At 48.5% G+C, this 18,461-nt stretch overlaps 1 protein-coding gene across 1 annotated transcript in view; it reads left to right on the plus strand.

Moving 5' to 3' along the window:
• The window catches only part of Rhpn2 (rhophilin Rho GTPase binding protein 2), a 69,346-nt gene extending 50,960 nt beyond the window's left edge, over positions 1–18,386 (plus strand). The window contains exons 9-15 of the mRNA XM_041654359.1: positions 204–360; positions 3,424–3,543; positions 7,089–7,283; positions 9,789–9,865; positions 10,470–10,616; positions 10,959–11,114; positions 16,984–18,386. Coding sequence (XP_041510293.1) covers positions 204–360; positions 3,424–3,543; positions 7,089–7,283; positions 9,789–9,865; positions 10,470–10,616; positions 10,959–11,114; positions 16,984–17,241 — 1,110 coding nt within the window. The 3' untranslated portion in view covers positions 17,242–18,386. The remainder of the gene's footprint in view (positions 1–203; positions 361–3,423; positions 3,544–7,088; positions 7,284–9,788; positions 9,866–10,469; positions 10,617–10,958; positions 11,115–16,983) is intronic.
• Positions 18,387–18,461: the final 75 nt, after the last annotated feature.

Raw genomic sequence — 18,461 nt, forward strand, 5'->3', positions numbered from 1 at the left:
AAAGCGGCCTAATGACAGTTGCCTGATCCTCTGTTAATACCGAGGCTGACAGCAGGTGGACTTGCTTGGCTTTCTGCCTGCATTCTGGAGCATTCTCCAGCGGGGGATTGATTCGGCTTAAAAGAAAGGACTCTTTCTCTGCAGCCGGACTTGGGAGGGGCCCCCGTACCAGGCTTTCCTTGCCCACATCCCTTCTGTTTCAGGTGGCAGAGGTCTACCGGCAGCTGCATGCAGCCATGAGCCAGGAACCAGTGAAAGAGAACATCCCGTATTCGTGGGCCAGCGTGGCCTACGTGAAGGTCCACCACTATGGGGCCCTAGCTCACTACTTTGCCGCCACTCTCCTCATCGATCACCAGTGTAAGGCTTGGGCTCGGGGCTGTGGGCTTGCTCCCTTTGGGGCGTGCTGAGCTGAGAGGGAACTGCCTTCCTGTCTTGGATTTAGGCCCGCCACAGGGCACCAGGTGGAAAAGATACACTGACCTAAGTGGCTATTATACAGGCCTGTGGAATTCAGGGTCAACCTCTCTAAAGGGAGTCAGGGGAATAAATAACTTCGTTTTGTTTTTGAGACAGGGTTTCTCTGTGTAGCCCTGGCTGTTCTAGAACTCATTTTACAGACCAGACTGGCCTCCAAATCACAGAAATCCACCTGCCTCTGCCTCTCAAGTGATAAGATTAAAGATATGCATCACCACGCCCACCTTAAAATTATATTTTAATATTTATTTTAAATTTTGTTTATGTTGTCTTAGCTACTCATGTATTGCCGCAAAGAGTCACCGTGACTAAGGCATTTAACTTGCTTACAGTTTCAGAGGGGTTAGTTCATGACCAGCATGGCAGGGGACATGGCAGGAGGCAGGCATGGTGCTGGAGAAGCAGCTAAGAGCTACATCTTTATCCATTTGCAGCTGGCAGGGAGAGAAAGAAAGTCGCTGGGTCTAGTGTGGACTTTTGAAACCTCAAACCCCACACCCAGTGACACACATCCTCCATCAAGGCTACACCTGCTAATCCTTTACAAACAGTTCATCATCTGGGGACTAACCCTGCAAATATATGAGCATATGTGGGCCATTTTCATTCACACCACCATCTATCTGTGAGGATGTATGTGGGATTGTGTGTGTGTGTGTGAGTGCAGTGCTCATAGTGGCCAGAAGAGGGGGCTAGCTGCCCCAGAGCTGGAGATAACAGGGAGTTGCAAGCTGCTTGATGTGAATGCTGGAACTATAGTAGGGTCCTCTGCAAGACCAATATGCACTCTTAACCACTGAGCCACTCTGCAGCCCAAATTATTTTTTTATTTTTATATTTTATTATTATTTCAAGACAGCATTTCTCTGTGTAACATCCCTGGCCATCCTGGAACTCACTCTGTAAACCAGGCTCTCCTCAACTCACAGCGATCCACCTGCCTCTGCCTCCCGAGTGCTGGGATTAAAGGCATGTGTCACCACCACCCAGTTTTTTTTTTTTTAAAGATTTATTTATTTATTATGTACACTGTGTTCAGCCTCCATGTATGCCCTCAGGCCAGAAGAGGGCACCAGATCTCATTACAGATGGTTGTCAGCCACCTTGTGGGTGCTGGGAATCGAACTCAGGACCTCCGGAATAGCAGTCAGTGCTCTTAACCTCTGAGCCATCTCGCCAGCCCTTTTTTTTAAAATATTTATTTATTTATTTATTATGTATACAATATTCTGTTTGCGTGTATGTCTCCAGGCCAGAAGAGGGCACCAGACCTCATACAGATGGTTGTGAGCCACCATGTGGTTGCTGGGAATTGAACTCAGGACCTTTGGAAGAGCAGGCAATGCTCTTAACCACTGAGCCATCTCTCCAGCCCCCCACCCAGTTTATTTTTAATTTTGGAAGTTTTGGGGATGAAATGCAGTGCCTTACTCGGTAGTGTTTATTTTAATTCATTTAATTGTTGTATATCTACTTAGAGAAGGAGGTCTCCCTATGTAGCCGAAGCTGGTCTTGAACTCAAGATCCTCCTGCATTAGCCTTTCGAATGCTAAGATTATAGGTGTGTGCCAGCGCACACATCCTCAGATAGTAATTTTGCTGTGTTTTATTGAAAAGGATGCCATGTAGCCCAAGCTGGCCTTAAACTCCTTTTCTTTCTGTCTTGCTCTTAAGTGCTAGGCTTACAGGCATTTGCCACTGTGTCTAGCAAAGGTGATATATTTTTTTATTTTAATGAATGAATTTGTGTGTGCTGCTAGCATCTTGGCTGATGGGTGGTATTTTAAATGAATCAAAATTCGTGGCAAAAAAAAAAATTGTGAAAGCCGGGCGGTGGTGGCGCATGCCTTTAATCCCAGCACTTGGGAGGCAGAGGCAGGCAGATCTCTGTGAGTTCGAGACCAGCCTGGTCTACAAGAGCTAGTTCCAGGACAGGCTCCAAAATCACAGAGAAACCCTGTCTCAAAAAACCAAAAAAAGAAAAAAAAATGTGATTAAAATTTTAAATAAAAAGATTGGGCATGGTGATACGTGCCTTAAATCCCAGCATTCCAGAGGCAGAGACAGATGGATCTTTGTGAGTGTGAGGTCAGCCTGGTCTACAGAGTTCCAGGACAGCCAGAGCTACACAGAGAAACCCTGTGTCCAGGTTTCTGCAGCCCAGTTTGAAAAGGATTGGTGCTGTGCTCACTGTGAGTGTTCTGTTTGAATAAGATTCCGCCATATACGCAGGCTGGCTTCAGGCTCACGGTCTCTGCCTCAGCCCCTCAGCACTGTGCGTGAGCCACCACACTATTCCTTCCTTCATCCAGATGGTTTTACAAGTTATGGGACTGGAGAATATTTCCATCCCACTCACTGCTTGCACACAGTTAGCACTACCTATCACACGGTTGGGCACGCAGCTTAGTCCTCAGGCTGCTTGCCTGGTATGCAGGAAGCCCCGGGTTCAATCTATACCACTGAGAAAGCTGGGCGTGGTGGTATGCACCTATAACCCTCACACTTGGAAGGTGGAGACGAGAGCGTCAGGAGTTTAAGGTTATCCTCAGCTACACAGTAAGTGCTGGGCCAGCCTGAGCTACTAGAGACCCTATCTCCCAAATTAACAAGAAAGACCTCTTCCAGGGAAGACAAAGGAAGGAAGGAGACTTACGGGGGTATGGCAGCCCCTGGGAGGAATGCAGAGGGGACAGCCACAGGGTCACAACTGTGCAAGAAGACTCCATATAATGATCAACTTGGAGGAGTAGGTAAAGGAGTTGGATTCAGGGTCAAATCCTGAACCTCTAGTGTGTGGCTGTCCCCTTGGGAGCAAAGGCTAAAGGCCTCGCAGCCTGGGTTATACCTTGAAGCCAAAAGGAGTTTTGTGGCATTGTTCAAGCAGAACTGGGGTCTAGGGCACTGTCTCCAGAGAGATATAACCTGTGGCTGTCTTTGCAGTGAAGCCAGGCATGGACGTGGACCACCAGGAGAAGTGCCTATCCCAGCTCTACGACCACATGCCGGAAGGGATGGCGCCTCTGGCCACGCTGAAGAATTACGGGCAGCGCATGCAACTAGGTGCGTGCTCCTGTCCTGGGACTGGGCTCTGCTAGCTGCAACAGCCCCCAACGGGGCTCCGAGGGAGGGTTTGGGAAAGGGGACCACCCTGCACTGAGACATTGCGTGGGCCTGCCCTCGTCACAGAGGGCTTTCCAGAGCTATGTCCTCACAGCTCCTTGAGTGCCCAAGCTTCCAACCACAGCCAGGCTTTTGACTATCTCCTAACATTGTAGCTGTTTGCGGATGGCTCTGTTGTTGCTCCCCCTCCCTTTCCCTCTGGTCCCCTCTCCTCTTATCCCTTCCCATCCCTGTCCCTTCCCCTCCGGTCCCTCCCAGCCCTTCCGTCCCTTCCCCCCATCCCTTCTCCTTCCCTCTCCCCCTCTCCTCCCCTCCCCTTTCTCCTTTCTCAGAATTGGGAATTGAATAAAGGGCCTCATGAATGCTGGGCAAACACGTTATCACTAAGCTACACCCCTGCCTTTTTTTATATTTTTCTTTTGGGAACAAGTTCTTGGTAAAATGCCCAGCTCTGTAGCCCAGGCCAACCTTGAACTTGCTACCCTCTTACCTCAGCTTCCCAAGTGTAAACAGAGGTGGAGCTTTTCTTTTGTCCCAACTTCCTGGTCCCAAATAATCACACAAAAGCTTCTATTAATTACAGAATGCTTGACCTATAGCTCAGGCTTATTATTAACTAGCTCTGACAACTTAAATTAACCCATTCTATTCATCTTCATTTTGCCACGTGGCTTCGTGGCTTCACCTGTCCTCTAGGACATCTTGTTTCCCCAGCAGCTGGCTTCACCTGTCCTCTAGGACATCTTGTTTCCCCAGCAGCTGGCTTCACCTGTCCTCTAGGACATCTTGTTTCCCCAGCAGCTAGCTTCACCTGTCCTCTAGGACATCTTGTTTCCCCAGCAGCTGGCTTCACCTGTCCTCTAGGACATCTTGTTTCCCCAGCAGCTGGCTTGCATCTCCTCAGACTCCACCCTTTGGCTCTCCTGCCTAGCCTTATTCTGCCTGGCTATGGGCCAATTCAGCTTTATTGTTAACCAATGAGAGGAATACATATTTTGCAGTGTGCAGGAGGATTATCCCACACCCAAGTGCTGGAACGCACTGGTTCCCATTGTTTTTGATGCTTCACCAACGGCAAGTGAGGGCTGGAAATGGGGTATCCTGGTTTGGTCGTCAGCATGAACGTCTCCCCATTTTGGTGATATTCTGCCTCTGGGGTACCTTGGCCATGCCTCTCTCCACATTTGGTCAGCAAATTATACGAACTTTACCTAGAAAACATGGCTGAGGTTTCACCTCCTCTTATCCCGCCACCCTGGCTGAAGTTGCGTCAACAGAGCTTACCCAACTCATGCTGACTCTGTTGAATCCCACACAGCTCTGTGAGATAGGCCTGGTAGGACCCCCATTATCACAGCTGCACTCCCATTTCCCCGTTCCCACAGACCCTGGCCACCTTAATTCTCTGCTCACACCCTGATGTGTCCCTTCAGGCACTTGTAAGGTCAGGAGTGAGCTGGCCCTTGCTCTGACTCACTCTGCCCTTCCTCCCGTCCTCCCTCCATCATAACCTCCTTTCCTAGAAGACCTGGTTACGTTCCTGCCCCAGGGCAGTTGCACCTGTTTCTTTTCTTAGGGGCACCCTCCTCCCAGGCATCGCCATGGCTGGTGTTTTACTTCAGAGCTATGCTCCATAGTAAACCTAGCTGTCTACTTGGTAGACCCTCGCCCAGCCTGCAACCCTGGGTTGAATCCTGAGGACCAGACAGGTGTGGGAGGACATGCCTATGATCCCAGGACTAGGGAGGGAGGTGGAGGCAGGAGGATCAGAAGTTCAAGGTCAACATTGACTATCATAGTAAGTTTGAGGCTAGCCTGGGATATTTGAGAACCATCCACTACCCCTGCCCACATGCACCAAAAAAATTAAAAAAGAAAAAAAAGTTAAAAAGAAAAGTTACTTCAGGAGCTGGAGAGATGGCTCAGAGATTAAGAGCACTGGCTGCTCTTCCAGATGTCCTGAGTTCAATTCCCAGCAACCACATGGTTGCTCACAACCATCTATAGTGAGATCTGGTGCACTCTTCTGGCGGACAGACATACACGCAGATAGAACACTGTATACATAATAAATAAATCTTTTAAAAGTGACGTCATCAAATACACGTGTGTACACGCACAAAACAGGATTTTTTTTTCCTTTTTAAAGTCACTCAATCAGAAATGCCTTTCTTGGTCTAGGAGATGTTTCTTTTTTTATTGATATTTATTGAGCTCTACATTTTTCTCTGCTCCCCTCCCTGCCTCTACCCTCCCCCCTTCATCCTCCCCCAAGGTCCTCATGCTCCCAATTCACTCAGGAGATCTTGTCTTTTTCTACTTTCTACTTCCCATGTAGATTAGATCTATGTAGGTCTCTCTTAGTGTCCACATTGTTGTCTAAGTTCTCTGGGATTGTGGTTTGTAGGCTTTCTTTGCTTTATGTTTAAAAACACCTATGAGTGAGTACATGTGATAATTGTCTTTCTGTGTCTGGGTTACCTCACTCAAAATAATGTTTTCTAGCTCCATCTATTTTCCTGCAAAATTCGAGCTGTCTTTATTTTTTTTCTGCTGTGTAGTACTCCATTGTGTAAATGTACCACATTTTTCTTATCCATTCTTTGATTGGGGGGCATTTAGGTTGTTTCCAGGTTCTAACTATGACAAACAAAGTTGCTATGAACATAGTTGAGCACATGTCCTTGTGGCACAATTGAGCATCCTTTGGATATATGCCCAAAAGTGGTATTACTGGGTCTTGAGGAAGGTTATTGAACATTTACTTAAGTGTCTTTCAGCCATTTTAGATTCCTCTGTTGAGAGTTCTCTGTTTAGGTCTGTACTCCATTTTTTTATTGGATTATGTGGTCTTTTGGTGTCCAATTTCTTGAGTTCTTTGTATATTTTGGAAATCAGACCTCTGTCTGATGTGGGGTTAGTGAAGATCTTTTCCCATTCTGTAGGCTGTCGTTTTGTCTTGTTGACCATGCCCTTTGCTTTAAAAAAGCTTTTCAGTTTCAGGAGGTCCCATTTATTAATTGTTTCTCTCAGTGTCTATGCTGCTGGGGTTATATTTAGGAAGTGGTTCCCTGTGCCAATGCGTTCAAGAGTATTTCCCACTTTCTCTTCTATAAGGTTCAGTGTGGCTGGCTTTATGTTGAGGTCTTTGATCCATTTGGACTTGAGTTTTGTGCACGGTGATAGATATGGGTCTATTTTCATTCTTCTACATGTTGATAACCAATTATGCCAGCACCACTTGTTAAATATGCTTTCTTTTTTCCATTTGATATTTTTGCTTTTTTTTTTATTGAGAAAAGGAGAAAAAAAAAAGTTTCCACCTCCTCCCATTTTTTTTGCTTTTTTATCAAAGATCAGGTGTTCGAAGATGTGTGGATTGATATCCGGGTCTTCTATTCGGTTCCGTTGGTCCTCCTGTCTGTTCTTATGCCAGTACCAGGCTATTTTCAGTACTGTAGCTTAGGAGATGTTTCTATCTGCAGGTAAAGGACATCTGCACCGGGCCATTGGCTACCACGAGGAGTCGCTAAGGGAGGCCAACCTGTGCAAGAAGCTGCGTGACATTCAAGTGCTCCGGGATGTGCTGTCCGCTGCTCACCAGCGCACTCAGCTCAAGTACAACCAGCACCGAGAGGATGACGATCTTCTGAACTTGGTTGATGCGCCAGATGTCCTTTGTGAGTGATGGGAACCGCCACCTGGCTGTGTGGCACCAGTGGTGTGGGGGTGCTTGTGGCTATAGATATACAAGCCCGTATCAATTTGGCCTTCCAGGACTGAATTGAAGAGGGACCTAGTACCAATCCTGTTGGATATAGTGACTGTAATTCTAGTATTGAGAAGGTGAGGCAGGAGGATGCTATAAATTCAAGGTTAGCCTTCACCTGGGCTACATAGTAAAACCCTTGTTTCTACCAGGGTGGAGGTGGGAGGTGCTGCCCTTACCTTGGCCTTTCCACCCTGTCCTTCTCACCTTCACCTCCTCACCTCAGCCTCTGTCCCCACCCCTTCTCAGTCTCCGCCTCCTCTCCTGTGCTTTCTTTCATTGGCGTGGTGGTTCAGGCTCTCCTCGTCTTAATTCTGTGCTCCTGAACTGGCTTCGCTAATCCCTCTGCTGAGTCTTCTTGACCAGCCCAAACTCCCAACCTTTCCCTGAGCTCTGCTTTCTCTGATTTGGTTTGGATATACCCCTCCTCATGCTGTCCCAGGCCTGCTCTGGGCTTCAGTGATCTCTCTGGGGCTTCTTGGTCAGCCCTGCAGCTTCCGCCAAGGACTACGCTGGCTGTCTTCTTTCCCACCTACCTCCCTAGCTTGGAAGCCACAAGTGCACCTGTTTCTTTTCTTTTTTTTTTTTAAGATTTATTTATTTATTAAGTATACAGGCCAGAAGAGGGCACCAGATCTCATTATAGGTGGTTGTGAACCACCATGTGGTTGCTGGGAATTGAACTCAGGACCTTTGGAAGAGCAGGCAGTGCTCTTAACCACTGAGCCATCTCTCCCGCCCAGTGCACCTGTTTCTACTCCTGGAGTCACTCTCTCCCTTTTGTCCTAGATGTCACTCACAGCAGTGTTGAGGTGGCCTGGACAGTTATTGCTCTGCCTGCCGGGGACTGCCAGTCATGTCTCTGCAGGACCCCACTCAAAAGGTCACATTACAGGGAGGGATGATTAGGATTTTTTTAAAATTAGAGATGAAAAATTGGAGGGTAACCCAGTTGAGTCAGGACCCTCTGAGGACGCAGAGGAAAAACCAGTTCAAGCTGGGTGTGCTGGAGCCTCGCAGCATTCCTCTTGCAGGGCAAGGGGCAGGTCCCTTTGGAATGGAGAGGTCTAGTAACCAGACAAACCAGCACCTGTCAGAGAATGCCTCTGTGCTCAGATCCTAGACAGACAGATTCGAGCTTTGCTGATTGCCCTGGAGGACAGGAGTTTCAGTTTCTATAGCCTGCTTGGGGGGAGGGAGTTATGAACCAGGAACTGTGGATGAGAGTTTTAAAAAAATGTATTATAGTATCTCACCCTCTCTATTTCTAGTTACTCTGATCTTGGTCTCTAGAGTTCCGTCCTTAGAGATAGGACCTCGTCAAGCTGGAATGCTGGGCTCTTCTCTACCAGTCTTAGCATTTGCCGTCTGCCAGCAGCCATAGTGCATTGAAGATGAGGAAGTAGCTGGGGCTGTAGCTCAGTGGCTAGGGCTTTAGATTCCTGCAGGTGTGGCTCAGTGGTAGATCTCCTTCCTAGAATCCCCCAGTGAGGGGCTGGGGTGTGGCTCAGTGGTAGATCTCCTTCCTAGAATCCCCCAGTGAGGGGCTGGGGTGTGGCTCAGTGGTAGAGCCCCTGCCTAGAATCCCCCAGGGAGGGGCTGGGGGTGTGGTTCAGTGGTAGAGCCCCTGCCTAGAATCCCCCAGGGAGGGGCTGGGGACTTGGTTCTGTGCACTTCCTAGTGTGTATAAGGCCCTGGATTTGATCTCATATGCAACCGAAATTCAGACAAAGAGGAAATTCAGTTTTTATCCCAGGTGCCCTTATATGAGGTGAACATAGGAATGCCTGTCATGGATTTCATTCTGGTGCTGTATTCCCCTCAGCCCAGGAGCTAGACACTAAAATCCATGCTCTAGAGCAGACTGGAGCCCACAGGAACCCAGCGTCCTGTTAGTGTTCCTAAGAACCGGCAGGGCCGTTATGTTACTAGAGGGACTCTGCCTTGGTGATCAGGCTTTCTGACAACAGTTCTCAACCTGTGGGTCGAGACCCCTTTGGGGGTGTCAAATGACCCTTGTACAGGGATTGCCTAAGACCATCGGAAAACACAGATCTTTACGTAATGATTCATAACAGTAGCAAAATTGCAGTCATGAAGTAGCTACGACATAATTTTATAGTTGGGATCACCACAACAGGAGGAACTGTATTAAAGGGCCACAGTGTTAGAGAAGATGGAGTTGTCACTGGTTGTCTCTGTCCCAGCCCCGAATGGTTTAAGGTCCATAGGAAGTGCCCCAGGGAAAAGCATGGTCACCTAGGCCAGGTCTGAGGGGTTTTCCATCTACGCTGCGAAGTGTTTAAGCCAAGGAGACTTGGTTCGTGTCTTTGGAGGAAGGTCTTGAGATCTGAGTTTTCAAGCACTACTTTCTCTGATACGTCTACTTACCCTAATCCATAATCTTCTTCTTTAGCAAAAACCGAACGGGAGGTTGAAATAACCTCCCCCCAGTTCTCCAAGGTGACAGTCACAGACTTCTTCCAGAAGCTGGTAGGTCAACCACTTATTTCGTAAATTACCTGAAGACTTTCGTTGAACCTTGTAACTTTTCTCTTTATTTTATTATTATTATTAATTATTATTATTATTATTATTATTATTATATTTTGTTTTGAGACAAGGTTTCTCTGTGTAGCCCTGCTGTCCTAGAAACTGACTCTGTAAACCAGGCTGGTCTCAAACTCAAGGAGTTCCACCTGCTTCTACCTCCCAAGTGACGGTATTCAAGGCATGCACCACCATGCCTGGTCTTATTAAGACAATTAGTAGGCGTAGGGGTATAGCTTAGTCACAATGCGCTCCCCTAGCATGCACAAAGCCCTGGGTTCGAACCCTAGTAGAGTAAGAGAGACTATGAATGAATTTCTAAAAGTTCATTTTATTTTAAATATACTGGGTACGTTAGAGACAGTGTAAATACTGTTCTTATATGATGGCACCAGCACACATTGCCTCTGATAGGACATTCGGCACGATGGAGCTGATTGAGAAACAAAGGCAGGGGCAACCCTCTACTCCATGTGTTCGAGACCAGCCTGGGTCACGTGGCACTTCCACCGCCAAGCCCTTCACCGCACGACCCTCTCTTCCCAAGGGCCCCCTGTCTGTGTTTTCGGCCAACAAGCGCTGGACGCCTCCTCGAGGCATCCACTTCAAGGTGGAGGAAGGGGACTTAGGTTTCACCTTGCGAGGGAATGCCCCAGTCCAGGTGCACTTCCTGGATCCTCACTGTTCTGCTTCGGTAAGTGGGAGGGCCCACGGGGGTTGGGGAGGAGTCAGAGTCAGCGGCCTGGACCCAAGTAGCTGTGGGATGGAGTTTTGGGTTTGGCCATGCCCAAGGTTTGACTCTAAGTGAAAGGTGTACTTGCCACCACTACCCCTCAAATGAATTTTTGCTTCTTGTAGTCAACTTTTATGCAAATGTCAGGCTGGGGTGTAGCTCAGTGCTGGGGGACCTAATTAGCATATGGATTACCGCCCCCCCCCCACACAATCAAAAGACAGACTTACACCAATGGCTACTTAGACCATGAATCTAGGTTTAATGAGAATCCCTGACATTCATCCAAGCAATTCTTTTTAGCTGGCAGGAACCAAGGAAGGAGATTACATTGTTTCCATACAAGGCCTGGATTGCAAGTGGCTGACCATCAGTGAAGTTATGAAGTTGTTGAAGAGCTTTGGGGGGGAGGAAGTTGAGATGAAGGTCGTGAGCCTGCTGGACTCCACATCGTCCATGGTGAGCGCAGACACCCCTGATGGTGAAGAATGGCTGGGGGGAGGTGAGTGAGAGTTTGGCCTTGACGTTGTCAGGCCCCCTGTCTCCCACCTGCACAACATGGCAGGAGCCTCTGAGGCCATGCCCGGTTCTCTCTGCTTATCATCCTGGCATGAGCTTGCCCTAGGTCAGAGAACTTGAAAACTGACTTTTATCACAGAAGTAATGGGCTAAAAATGCTCAATTAGAACGGAGCACAGTGGAGACCTGGGATCCAGGTGAGGTAGCAAGGTTTCAGGCCAGCCTGGGATACAATGTGAGACCCTGTGCCGGGTGGAAGGATGGAGGGATGGAGGGATGGAGGGATGGATGGAGGGATGGAGGGATGGAGGGATGGATGGAGGGATGGAAGGATGGAGGGATGGAGGGATGGATGGAGGGATGGAAGGATGGAGGGATGGAGGAATGGATGGATGAACACATGGTGGGGTTATGCAGAAGGGCTTAGAGACCTCGACAGTCATTTCCCCGTGAGATCGTGGGAAGTGTTTGCCGCTTCTGTAAGCTCAGGTGTGAAGTTAGGGCCTTTGACTGTTTACCCAGAGGGAGGAGGTGTATACTAAGGCATCAGGTTCTCTTCTGCACTTTGCCACACTTTACAGTGTACCCTAGACTCTGCACATTATCACAGCTTTATTCACGGCACTTTGAGCCTAAGCTTGTGTCTATGGTAGTCAGTGTTCCGTTACTATAACAAGAGACCTGAGGCAAACTCCTTATGAAACAAAGAGGTTTATTCAGCTCACAACTTGGGAGGCTGAAAGTCCAGATCTAGTGGTCCCATTGTTCTGGTTAGGTGGTAAGGTAGCCGGCATCATGGTGGGAGAATGTGGAAGGGAGGGCTCATGGTGGAGAAGAGGAAGCCAAAGCTACCAGGGTCTCAGGTCTCTCCCCTGTTGACCCAAGGACCTCGGGGAGGCTTGCACGAAGAAAGCAAAGCTTGGGTGTGATTTTGAAAAGAATATTAATGTGGTCCAGTGTCCAGCAATGGGAACAAGGCTGACAGAGCTTGAACTCGTGTAAGTGAAGAGAAGGAAAAAGCCATGGAAGAGACTTAAGAAGAGTGTGCTAGGGAGGGATGGCTCAACAGCTAAAACCTCTTGCTATTCCTGCAAGATTCAGTCTCCAACACCCACATGGCAGTGCACAATTGTATCTGGCGCCCTCTTCTGGCCGTCTTGGACATTGCAGACACTTGTACACATAAACAACAAATTTTTAAAAAGAAAGAAAATAAGGGTGTGCTGAGCACAGCACCAACAGGAGCTAAGAGTGTTCTAGAGGGAGAGAAGACCAGTAAGACCTTTAAACAAGTGTACTGTGACCAGAGGGGACTACAGGAAGTGGAGCGGAGGGCTTGTTTACAGGGGCGGAGGTCTTTACAGAAGGGTGCTAATGTATTCTGGTGTTTGTTTTAGAAGAACTGCTGCCTAGAGGCAGGCCATGGGTACCTGGCCAAGCGGTGTAGACTTTTCGTGCGCACATGTGTGTGTGTGCGTGCGTGTGTGTATGCGAGATGTTCATGTCTAGCATTTGGCAGTTGTATTCATTAACTTCATGTTGCTATGACTGAAGTAAGCAACTTGGGAGAGGTTTATAGTGACTCGTGTCTTCAAGGGACACAGTTCAGTCACGGTAGGGAGGGCGTGGCGGCAGGAGTGGGTCTGTTTGTCCTTACATCTTGGATGATCAGCAGATATCGCCTTCAGGGTGTTTCTGAACAGGCAATCACCTCCCCCCCCCCCCACTCCCAGGAACAGAAGTTTGTCTGAGAAGAGCTTAAACGGGCAGCCATGCATGGTCTTGACCATCGCTAGGAATCTGGACTCCACGGAGTGTGCTCTGTTTATTTCTGTTGCTGCCTTGCCTTTGAACCAGGCGTCAAGGAACCAGACATGGTGGTTAAAAGCAGTTGTTTGGCTGGGCGATGGTGGCGCACGCCTTTAATCCCAGCACTTGGGAGGCAGAGAGAGGCGGATCTCAGTGAGTCTGAGGCCAGCCTGGTCTACAGAGTGAGTTCCAGGGCAGTCATGACTGTTACACAGAGAAACCCTGTCTCAGCAGGGGTGGGGGGTAGGGTGGGGGATGGAAGCGATCATTCAACATACACACAGCCTGGCTGAATTTGAGTTTGGCTTTAATTAGTCAGGTAACTTGGGCAAGTCCACGAATAGCTCTGAAGCTCAATACAGTGTGTGTGTGTGGGGGGGGGCAGGGGGAGTGTTTGTATCCTTGGGGTCCTAACAGGCCGCTGTGAGTTCACGTAGGCAAGGCCCCTATGGCAGGCACGAGGTCCACTTGTTTATATACTGGGTGTGATATTGATGCCCAGCACTGTTATGGTTGTTCTTTGTAGCTAAGTGAGACTTCAGATAAAGACACTTGAGCACTGTTTGCTTTTAAAAGAAGAGTTTTGGTTGATTAGTCTTAATTATGTGTAGGTGTGTGTCTGCGTGTGGCTTGTGAGTTCAGGTGCCTGGTGTGGGAGATCCTTCTGTCTGTGTGTTGCTTTTATTGGTTAATGAATAAAGAAACTGCTCTGTGCCTATGGCAAGGGCAGAACAGAACTAGATGGGGAAAGCTAGGCTGTCTGCTGGGAGAAAAGAGGGTGGAGTTGAAGAAGAAGCCATGGAGCCACCACAGGAGATAGACATGCTGAAACTTTGCTGGAGGCCACGACCTCGTGGTGATGCACAGATTACTGGAGATGGGTTGAATTAAGATGTAGGAATTAGTCAATAAGAAGCAGTGATTATTTTGGTTCTGGGCGCCGGGAATGAACAAGCGACCCTTCCTTGGGTCCCTTGGAGCTGGAGTTACAGACAGTTGTGTGCCTTTTGACACGGGGCTGGGAACTGAACTCAGGTCCCATGGGAGAGCCGCAGGTGCTCTTAACCACTGAGCCATCTCTTGGCCTCTGAACACTGCTCATGACGACTTTTGTTCAAAATCAAATGGTGAGGACTGGGATGTGGCTCAGTCACCTAGCGCTTGCTTAGCAGGCCCTGGGTTCCTTCCCAGTGCGAGGAGAACAAATGAAGGGCTGTGCCCGCCCACATCAGCCACCTGCCATGCTTTGTTGTGACTGGTGGGATCTGTGCTCCTCCCTAGAGCACAGTTTGGGAACTACTGACAGACACAGTGGAAGGAATCCATGCTTTGGAAAGAAGAGCTGGAGCCGGGCCCTGATTGTCAAGCTGTGTGACTTGAGCTGATTAATACCCTCTCTGGGCTTTCAGGGTTTGGGCAGTAGGTTTTAGGAGTCTGACCAGGCAGTGTTTTCTGAAGTGCTCCATTAAGCCCTAACAGTCCCAGACAAGGTCCAAAAGGGCTTGGAGGGTCAGTAGCAGGGGGCATGCTGTGCAGGAGCGACAGAAAAAGAGGCCTGTGAAAGGAAGAGAGGACCTTGGATGGGAGCTGACCCTTGAGTGATCCTGGCAAGGTGGAGGCGGGGGAGGGTCAGTGACACATCTCCAAGAATGCGGGGGGGGGGGGGGGGTGCACGCAGACATACATGGATAGCAGAGCCAGCCTGTGTCTGTGAGGCAGGAATGCAGGGTGTGGCCTGGTACCTGGAGGAGAAGGAGTGGAATCCGGGCAGCAGGCGGGAGGGAGTGCCAGGCTCACTGAGAGGTCAGAGGTGAGCAGAGAGGGTGCTAACAGGCAGCTAGGAGCAGAGGGCTGGTGGGACCAGGGCAAGACAGGGAGTGCAGGGGTCAGAGGTCGAGAGACACAGGGTCAGGGAAATCAGTCAGTTGGGAGGAATATCCTCAGGCTGTTTGCAGCTTTTGAAGGAGGGTGGTGGGGGAGGCAGGAAGGCCAAGGTGGAATTTAACTGGAGCTGACATCCTGCCAAAGGAGTAAGGAAGAGAACTGACGATTGGGAGAAAGGCCTTATGATAGAAGGCAGCCAGCTGCAGAGCAGGGAAAGGTTGGGAAATACTAAAAGCCCCACAATCTGCCTCCAAGATTTAGTTCCATTGTCTTTAATGACAGAGTGTGTCCCGTTGGAGTCTAGAAAAGGGAGAATCTTGACCTAAAATCACCAGAGTCTAAGGTGTACTAGTTAGGGTCACTATTGCTGTGATGAAACACCATGACCAAAAGCAACTTGGGGAAGAAAGCGTTTTTTGTTTTTAAGATTCATTTATTATTTATTAAGATTATTATTTATTATGTATATAGTGTTTTGCCTGCATGTATGCCTGCAGGCCAGAAAAGGGTGCCAGATCTCATCACAGATGGTTGTGAGCCACCATGTGGTTGCTGGGAATTGAACTCAGGACCTTTGGAAGAGCAGGCAGTATTCTTAACTGCTGAGCCATCTCTCCAGCCCCAGAAAAGGGTTTATTTCACTCATGGTTCCATACAACAGTTCATCAGCACGGAACTTAAGCAGGGCAGGAACCCGGAGGCAGGAGCTGATGCAGAGGCCATGGAGGGTGCTGCTTACAGGCTTGTTCCCCTGGCTTGCTCAGCCTGCTTTCTTACAGAACCCAGGACCACCAGCCCATGAATGGAATGGGCCCTTCCCCACCAATCACTAATAAGAAAATGCCTTACAGGGCTGGAGAGATGGTTCAGTGGTTAAGAGCACTGGCTACTCTTCCAGAGATCATGAGTTCAGTTCCCAGCACCCACATAGTGGCTCACAACCATCTGTAATGAGATTTGGTGCCTTTGTCTGGCCTGCAGGCATGCAGAACACTGTATACATATTAAATAAATAAATTAAAAAAAAAGAGAAAATGCCCTACAACCCGATCTTACAAAAATATTTTCTCAGTTCTGTTTCTTCTTTTCCAATGACTCTATCCTGGGTCAAGTTGAAAAAACTAACCAGCACACAAGAGGACTAACCATAAATATCCTTCCCATATTTTCCCCTGTATTAAAAAAATCAAACTGGCCGGGCGGTGGTGGCGCACGCCTTTAATCCCAGCACTCGGGAGGCAGAGGCAGGCGGATCTCTGGGAGTTCGAGGCCAGCCTGGTCTACAAGAGCTAGTTCCAGGACGGACACCAAAGCTACAGAGAAACCCTGTCTCGAAAAAAACCAAAAAAAAAAAAAAAAATCAAACTGTAAACTCCAGACCCACCCCCCTGCCCCCGCCCCCGGCTTCCGGAGTGGAACAGTTACAATGTGTCCCACCACAGGGCCTCTGTCCTTGCCTTACATATTAAGTTCGGTTTATTTATTTGTGTGTGTGTGTGTGTGTGTGTTCCATAGAGCAAAAGTGAAGGCCAGGGGACAACTTGCAGGCATCGGTTATTTCTCTTCTTCCACACATGGGTGCCTTTACCTGCTGAACCATCTTGAAGCCCCTCTGTCTGAGCTTTTCAGAGCCTAATTCTATAAAAGCATCAGCCACCCAAGTTTTAGATTTACATCAACCTGATTTTTTTTTTACGCTTATCTATTTGTAAGAGCACACCATAGTATGCATGCGGAGGCCACAGGACAGCTTGAGGAAACTTTTCCCTTTCCCTCAGCCAGGTTCAGAGGCTGAAGTCAGGTTGTTGGGCTTGGTAGCAAGCACCTTTACCCACTGAGCCATCTCACCAACCTTCCATCCCCCTAACTCCATAGAGGGTGCTTTCAGTGCACAGTGTGAGCCTCAGACTTGTGGGTTCGCGATAGGGCATCCGGCATTCGCTGTGACTCAGGCTGGCCTCCAACCCATTGTGTAGCCAAGCCTGGGTTTCTAATCCCCCTGCTTCTACCTCCCGAGTGCCTGGGTTCTGGGTGGCTTGAACCCCGGACTTGTCAATCCTTCCTAACCGTCTCGTCACAGCTAACATTTTTCTTCTTTTTCCTTCCCCACGGGCAGCATAATAAGTGTGCCACTTACTCTGTGGGGATGCAGAAGACGTACTCCATGATCTGCCTGTCCATGGATGATGAGAAAACTGACAAAGCCAAGAAGATCTCAAAGAAGCTCTCCTTTCTGAGTTGGGGTACCAGTAAGAACAGGCAGAAGTCGGTCAGCACACTTTGCCTCCCGGAGGTTGGCCTGGCAAGGCCTCAAGCCAAGAAGAAACTCCCCACGCCCTTCAGCCTGCTCAACACTGACAGCTCACTGTACTGAAGTGGGGGGGGGGGCACCATAGTTCACTCCGCGGCCAACGAGTTCACACCTAAGCCACGACGGGAACGTTCTCCAGCTCTATTTTCTGCGAGTGGGAACTTGCATTTGATGGGCTTATGAGTGTGAGAAGACGCCTCTAGAGATGGGTGGGAAACCCAGCTGCGCGGGGATTTTCGCACCGAGCTGCGGTTATTTATTCTATAAAGTTGGGCACAGAAGCGCCCGGGTGATGTGGCTCTTCGTGACAGCCAGGGTTATGACAGTTCAGGCACTGTAAGAAATGAATGGGAGCCACCTACCTTGGTATATTTTTGAGTGTCGAGATTTGGAAGGTAATAGTGATTTCTTAACCTCAAGTTCAAATGACCCTTAAATGGGGGCAGGTTAGGGGTGATTACTGAAGCTAGGCTGCTTGGCAGATCTCTGTGAGTTCAAGGTCAGTCTGGTCTACATTGTGAGTTCCAGGACTACCAGGGCTACATAGAGTCCCTGTCTCAAACAAACAAAACAGGCTGCTTTAACTCCTTGGGAATTCATGAGCTGAAAATGGCAACATTTTATGTCATTCCTTCACAATTTGAATGTCATTTCCCAGCTACAGCTAGAGTCCAGTGCCTTTTTTTTTTGTCCTTGGCTTTTTCCAGGATCAGCTTTCCCTCCGGCCGGATCCAGCTGACCAGTTGCTAACACAGCAGCGGTGCTGGTGCTGGGAGATACTGTCTACAGGGTAGATAATATGTTGTTTGATACTCAAAACATTTCTCTTTTCATTCGAAGTAGGAGGTATGTAGCTGTCTTTGAAGAGTCTTGGGTTAAGAAGTAGCTCTGCAGTTTACAAGGTTGAAGACGAAAGCTTGCTCAAGCCGACACCTCGGCCTGACTTTTTAAGCTGTATCTACCTACTAACTTGACTTTGGGGCTATAGGCTGGATGACGCTGTGACTCTTTTCTGTAGTCATGGTCGACATAGTTTAAGTGATATGCTTAAAGACGTAGCCTGTGCATCTTAATTGGAGAAGTCACAAGGATTTAATTATTTTTCTATTGTGCAATATCTTAAGAAAGCATATGCCTTTAGGAAAGTGTCTCCACTGTCCCTGGGGCTGTTTGTATACATATTTAAATAAATAGTCGCGTTCATTGTTTGAGTTAATATTTTTCTTTGCCAAAAAAACAAAAAGAAAACAAAAACAAAAACAAAAGGCCGGGCGGTGGTGGCG

Source organism: Microtus oregoni, unplaced genomic scaffold, assembly GCF_018167655.1.
Source record: "Microtus oregoni isolate MIOR12 unplaced genomic scaffold, Mior012 000006F_ref0000085, whole genome shotgun sequence".
Lineage (NCBI taxonomy): Eukaryota > Metazoa > Chordata > Mammalia > Rodentia > Cricetidae > Microtus > Microtus oregoni.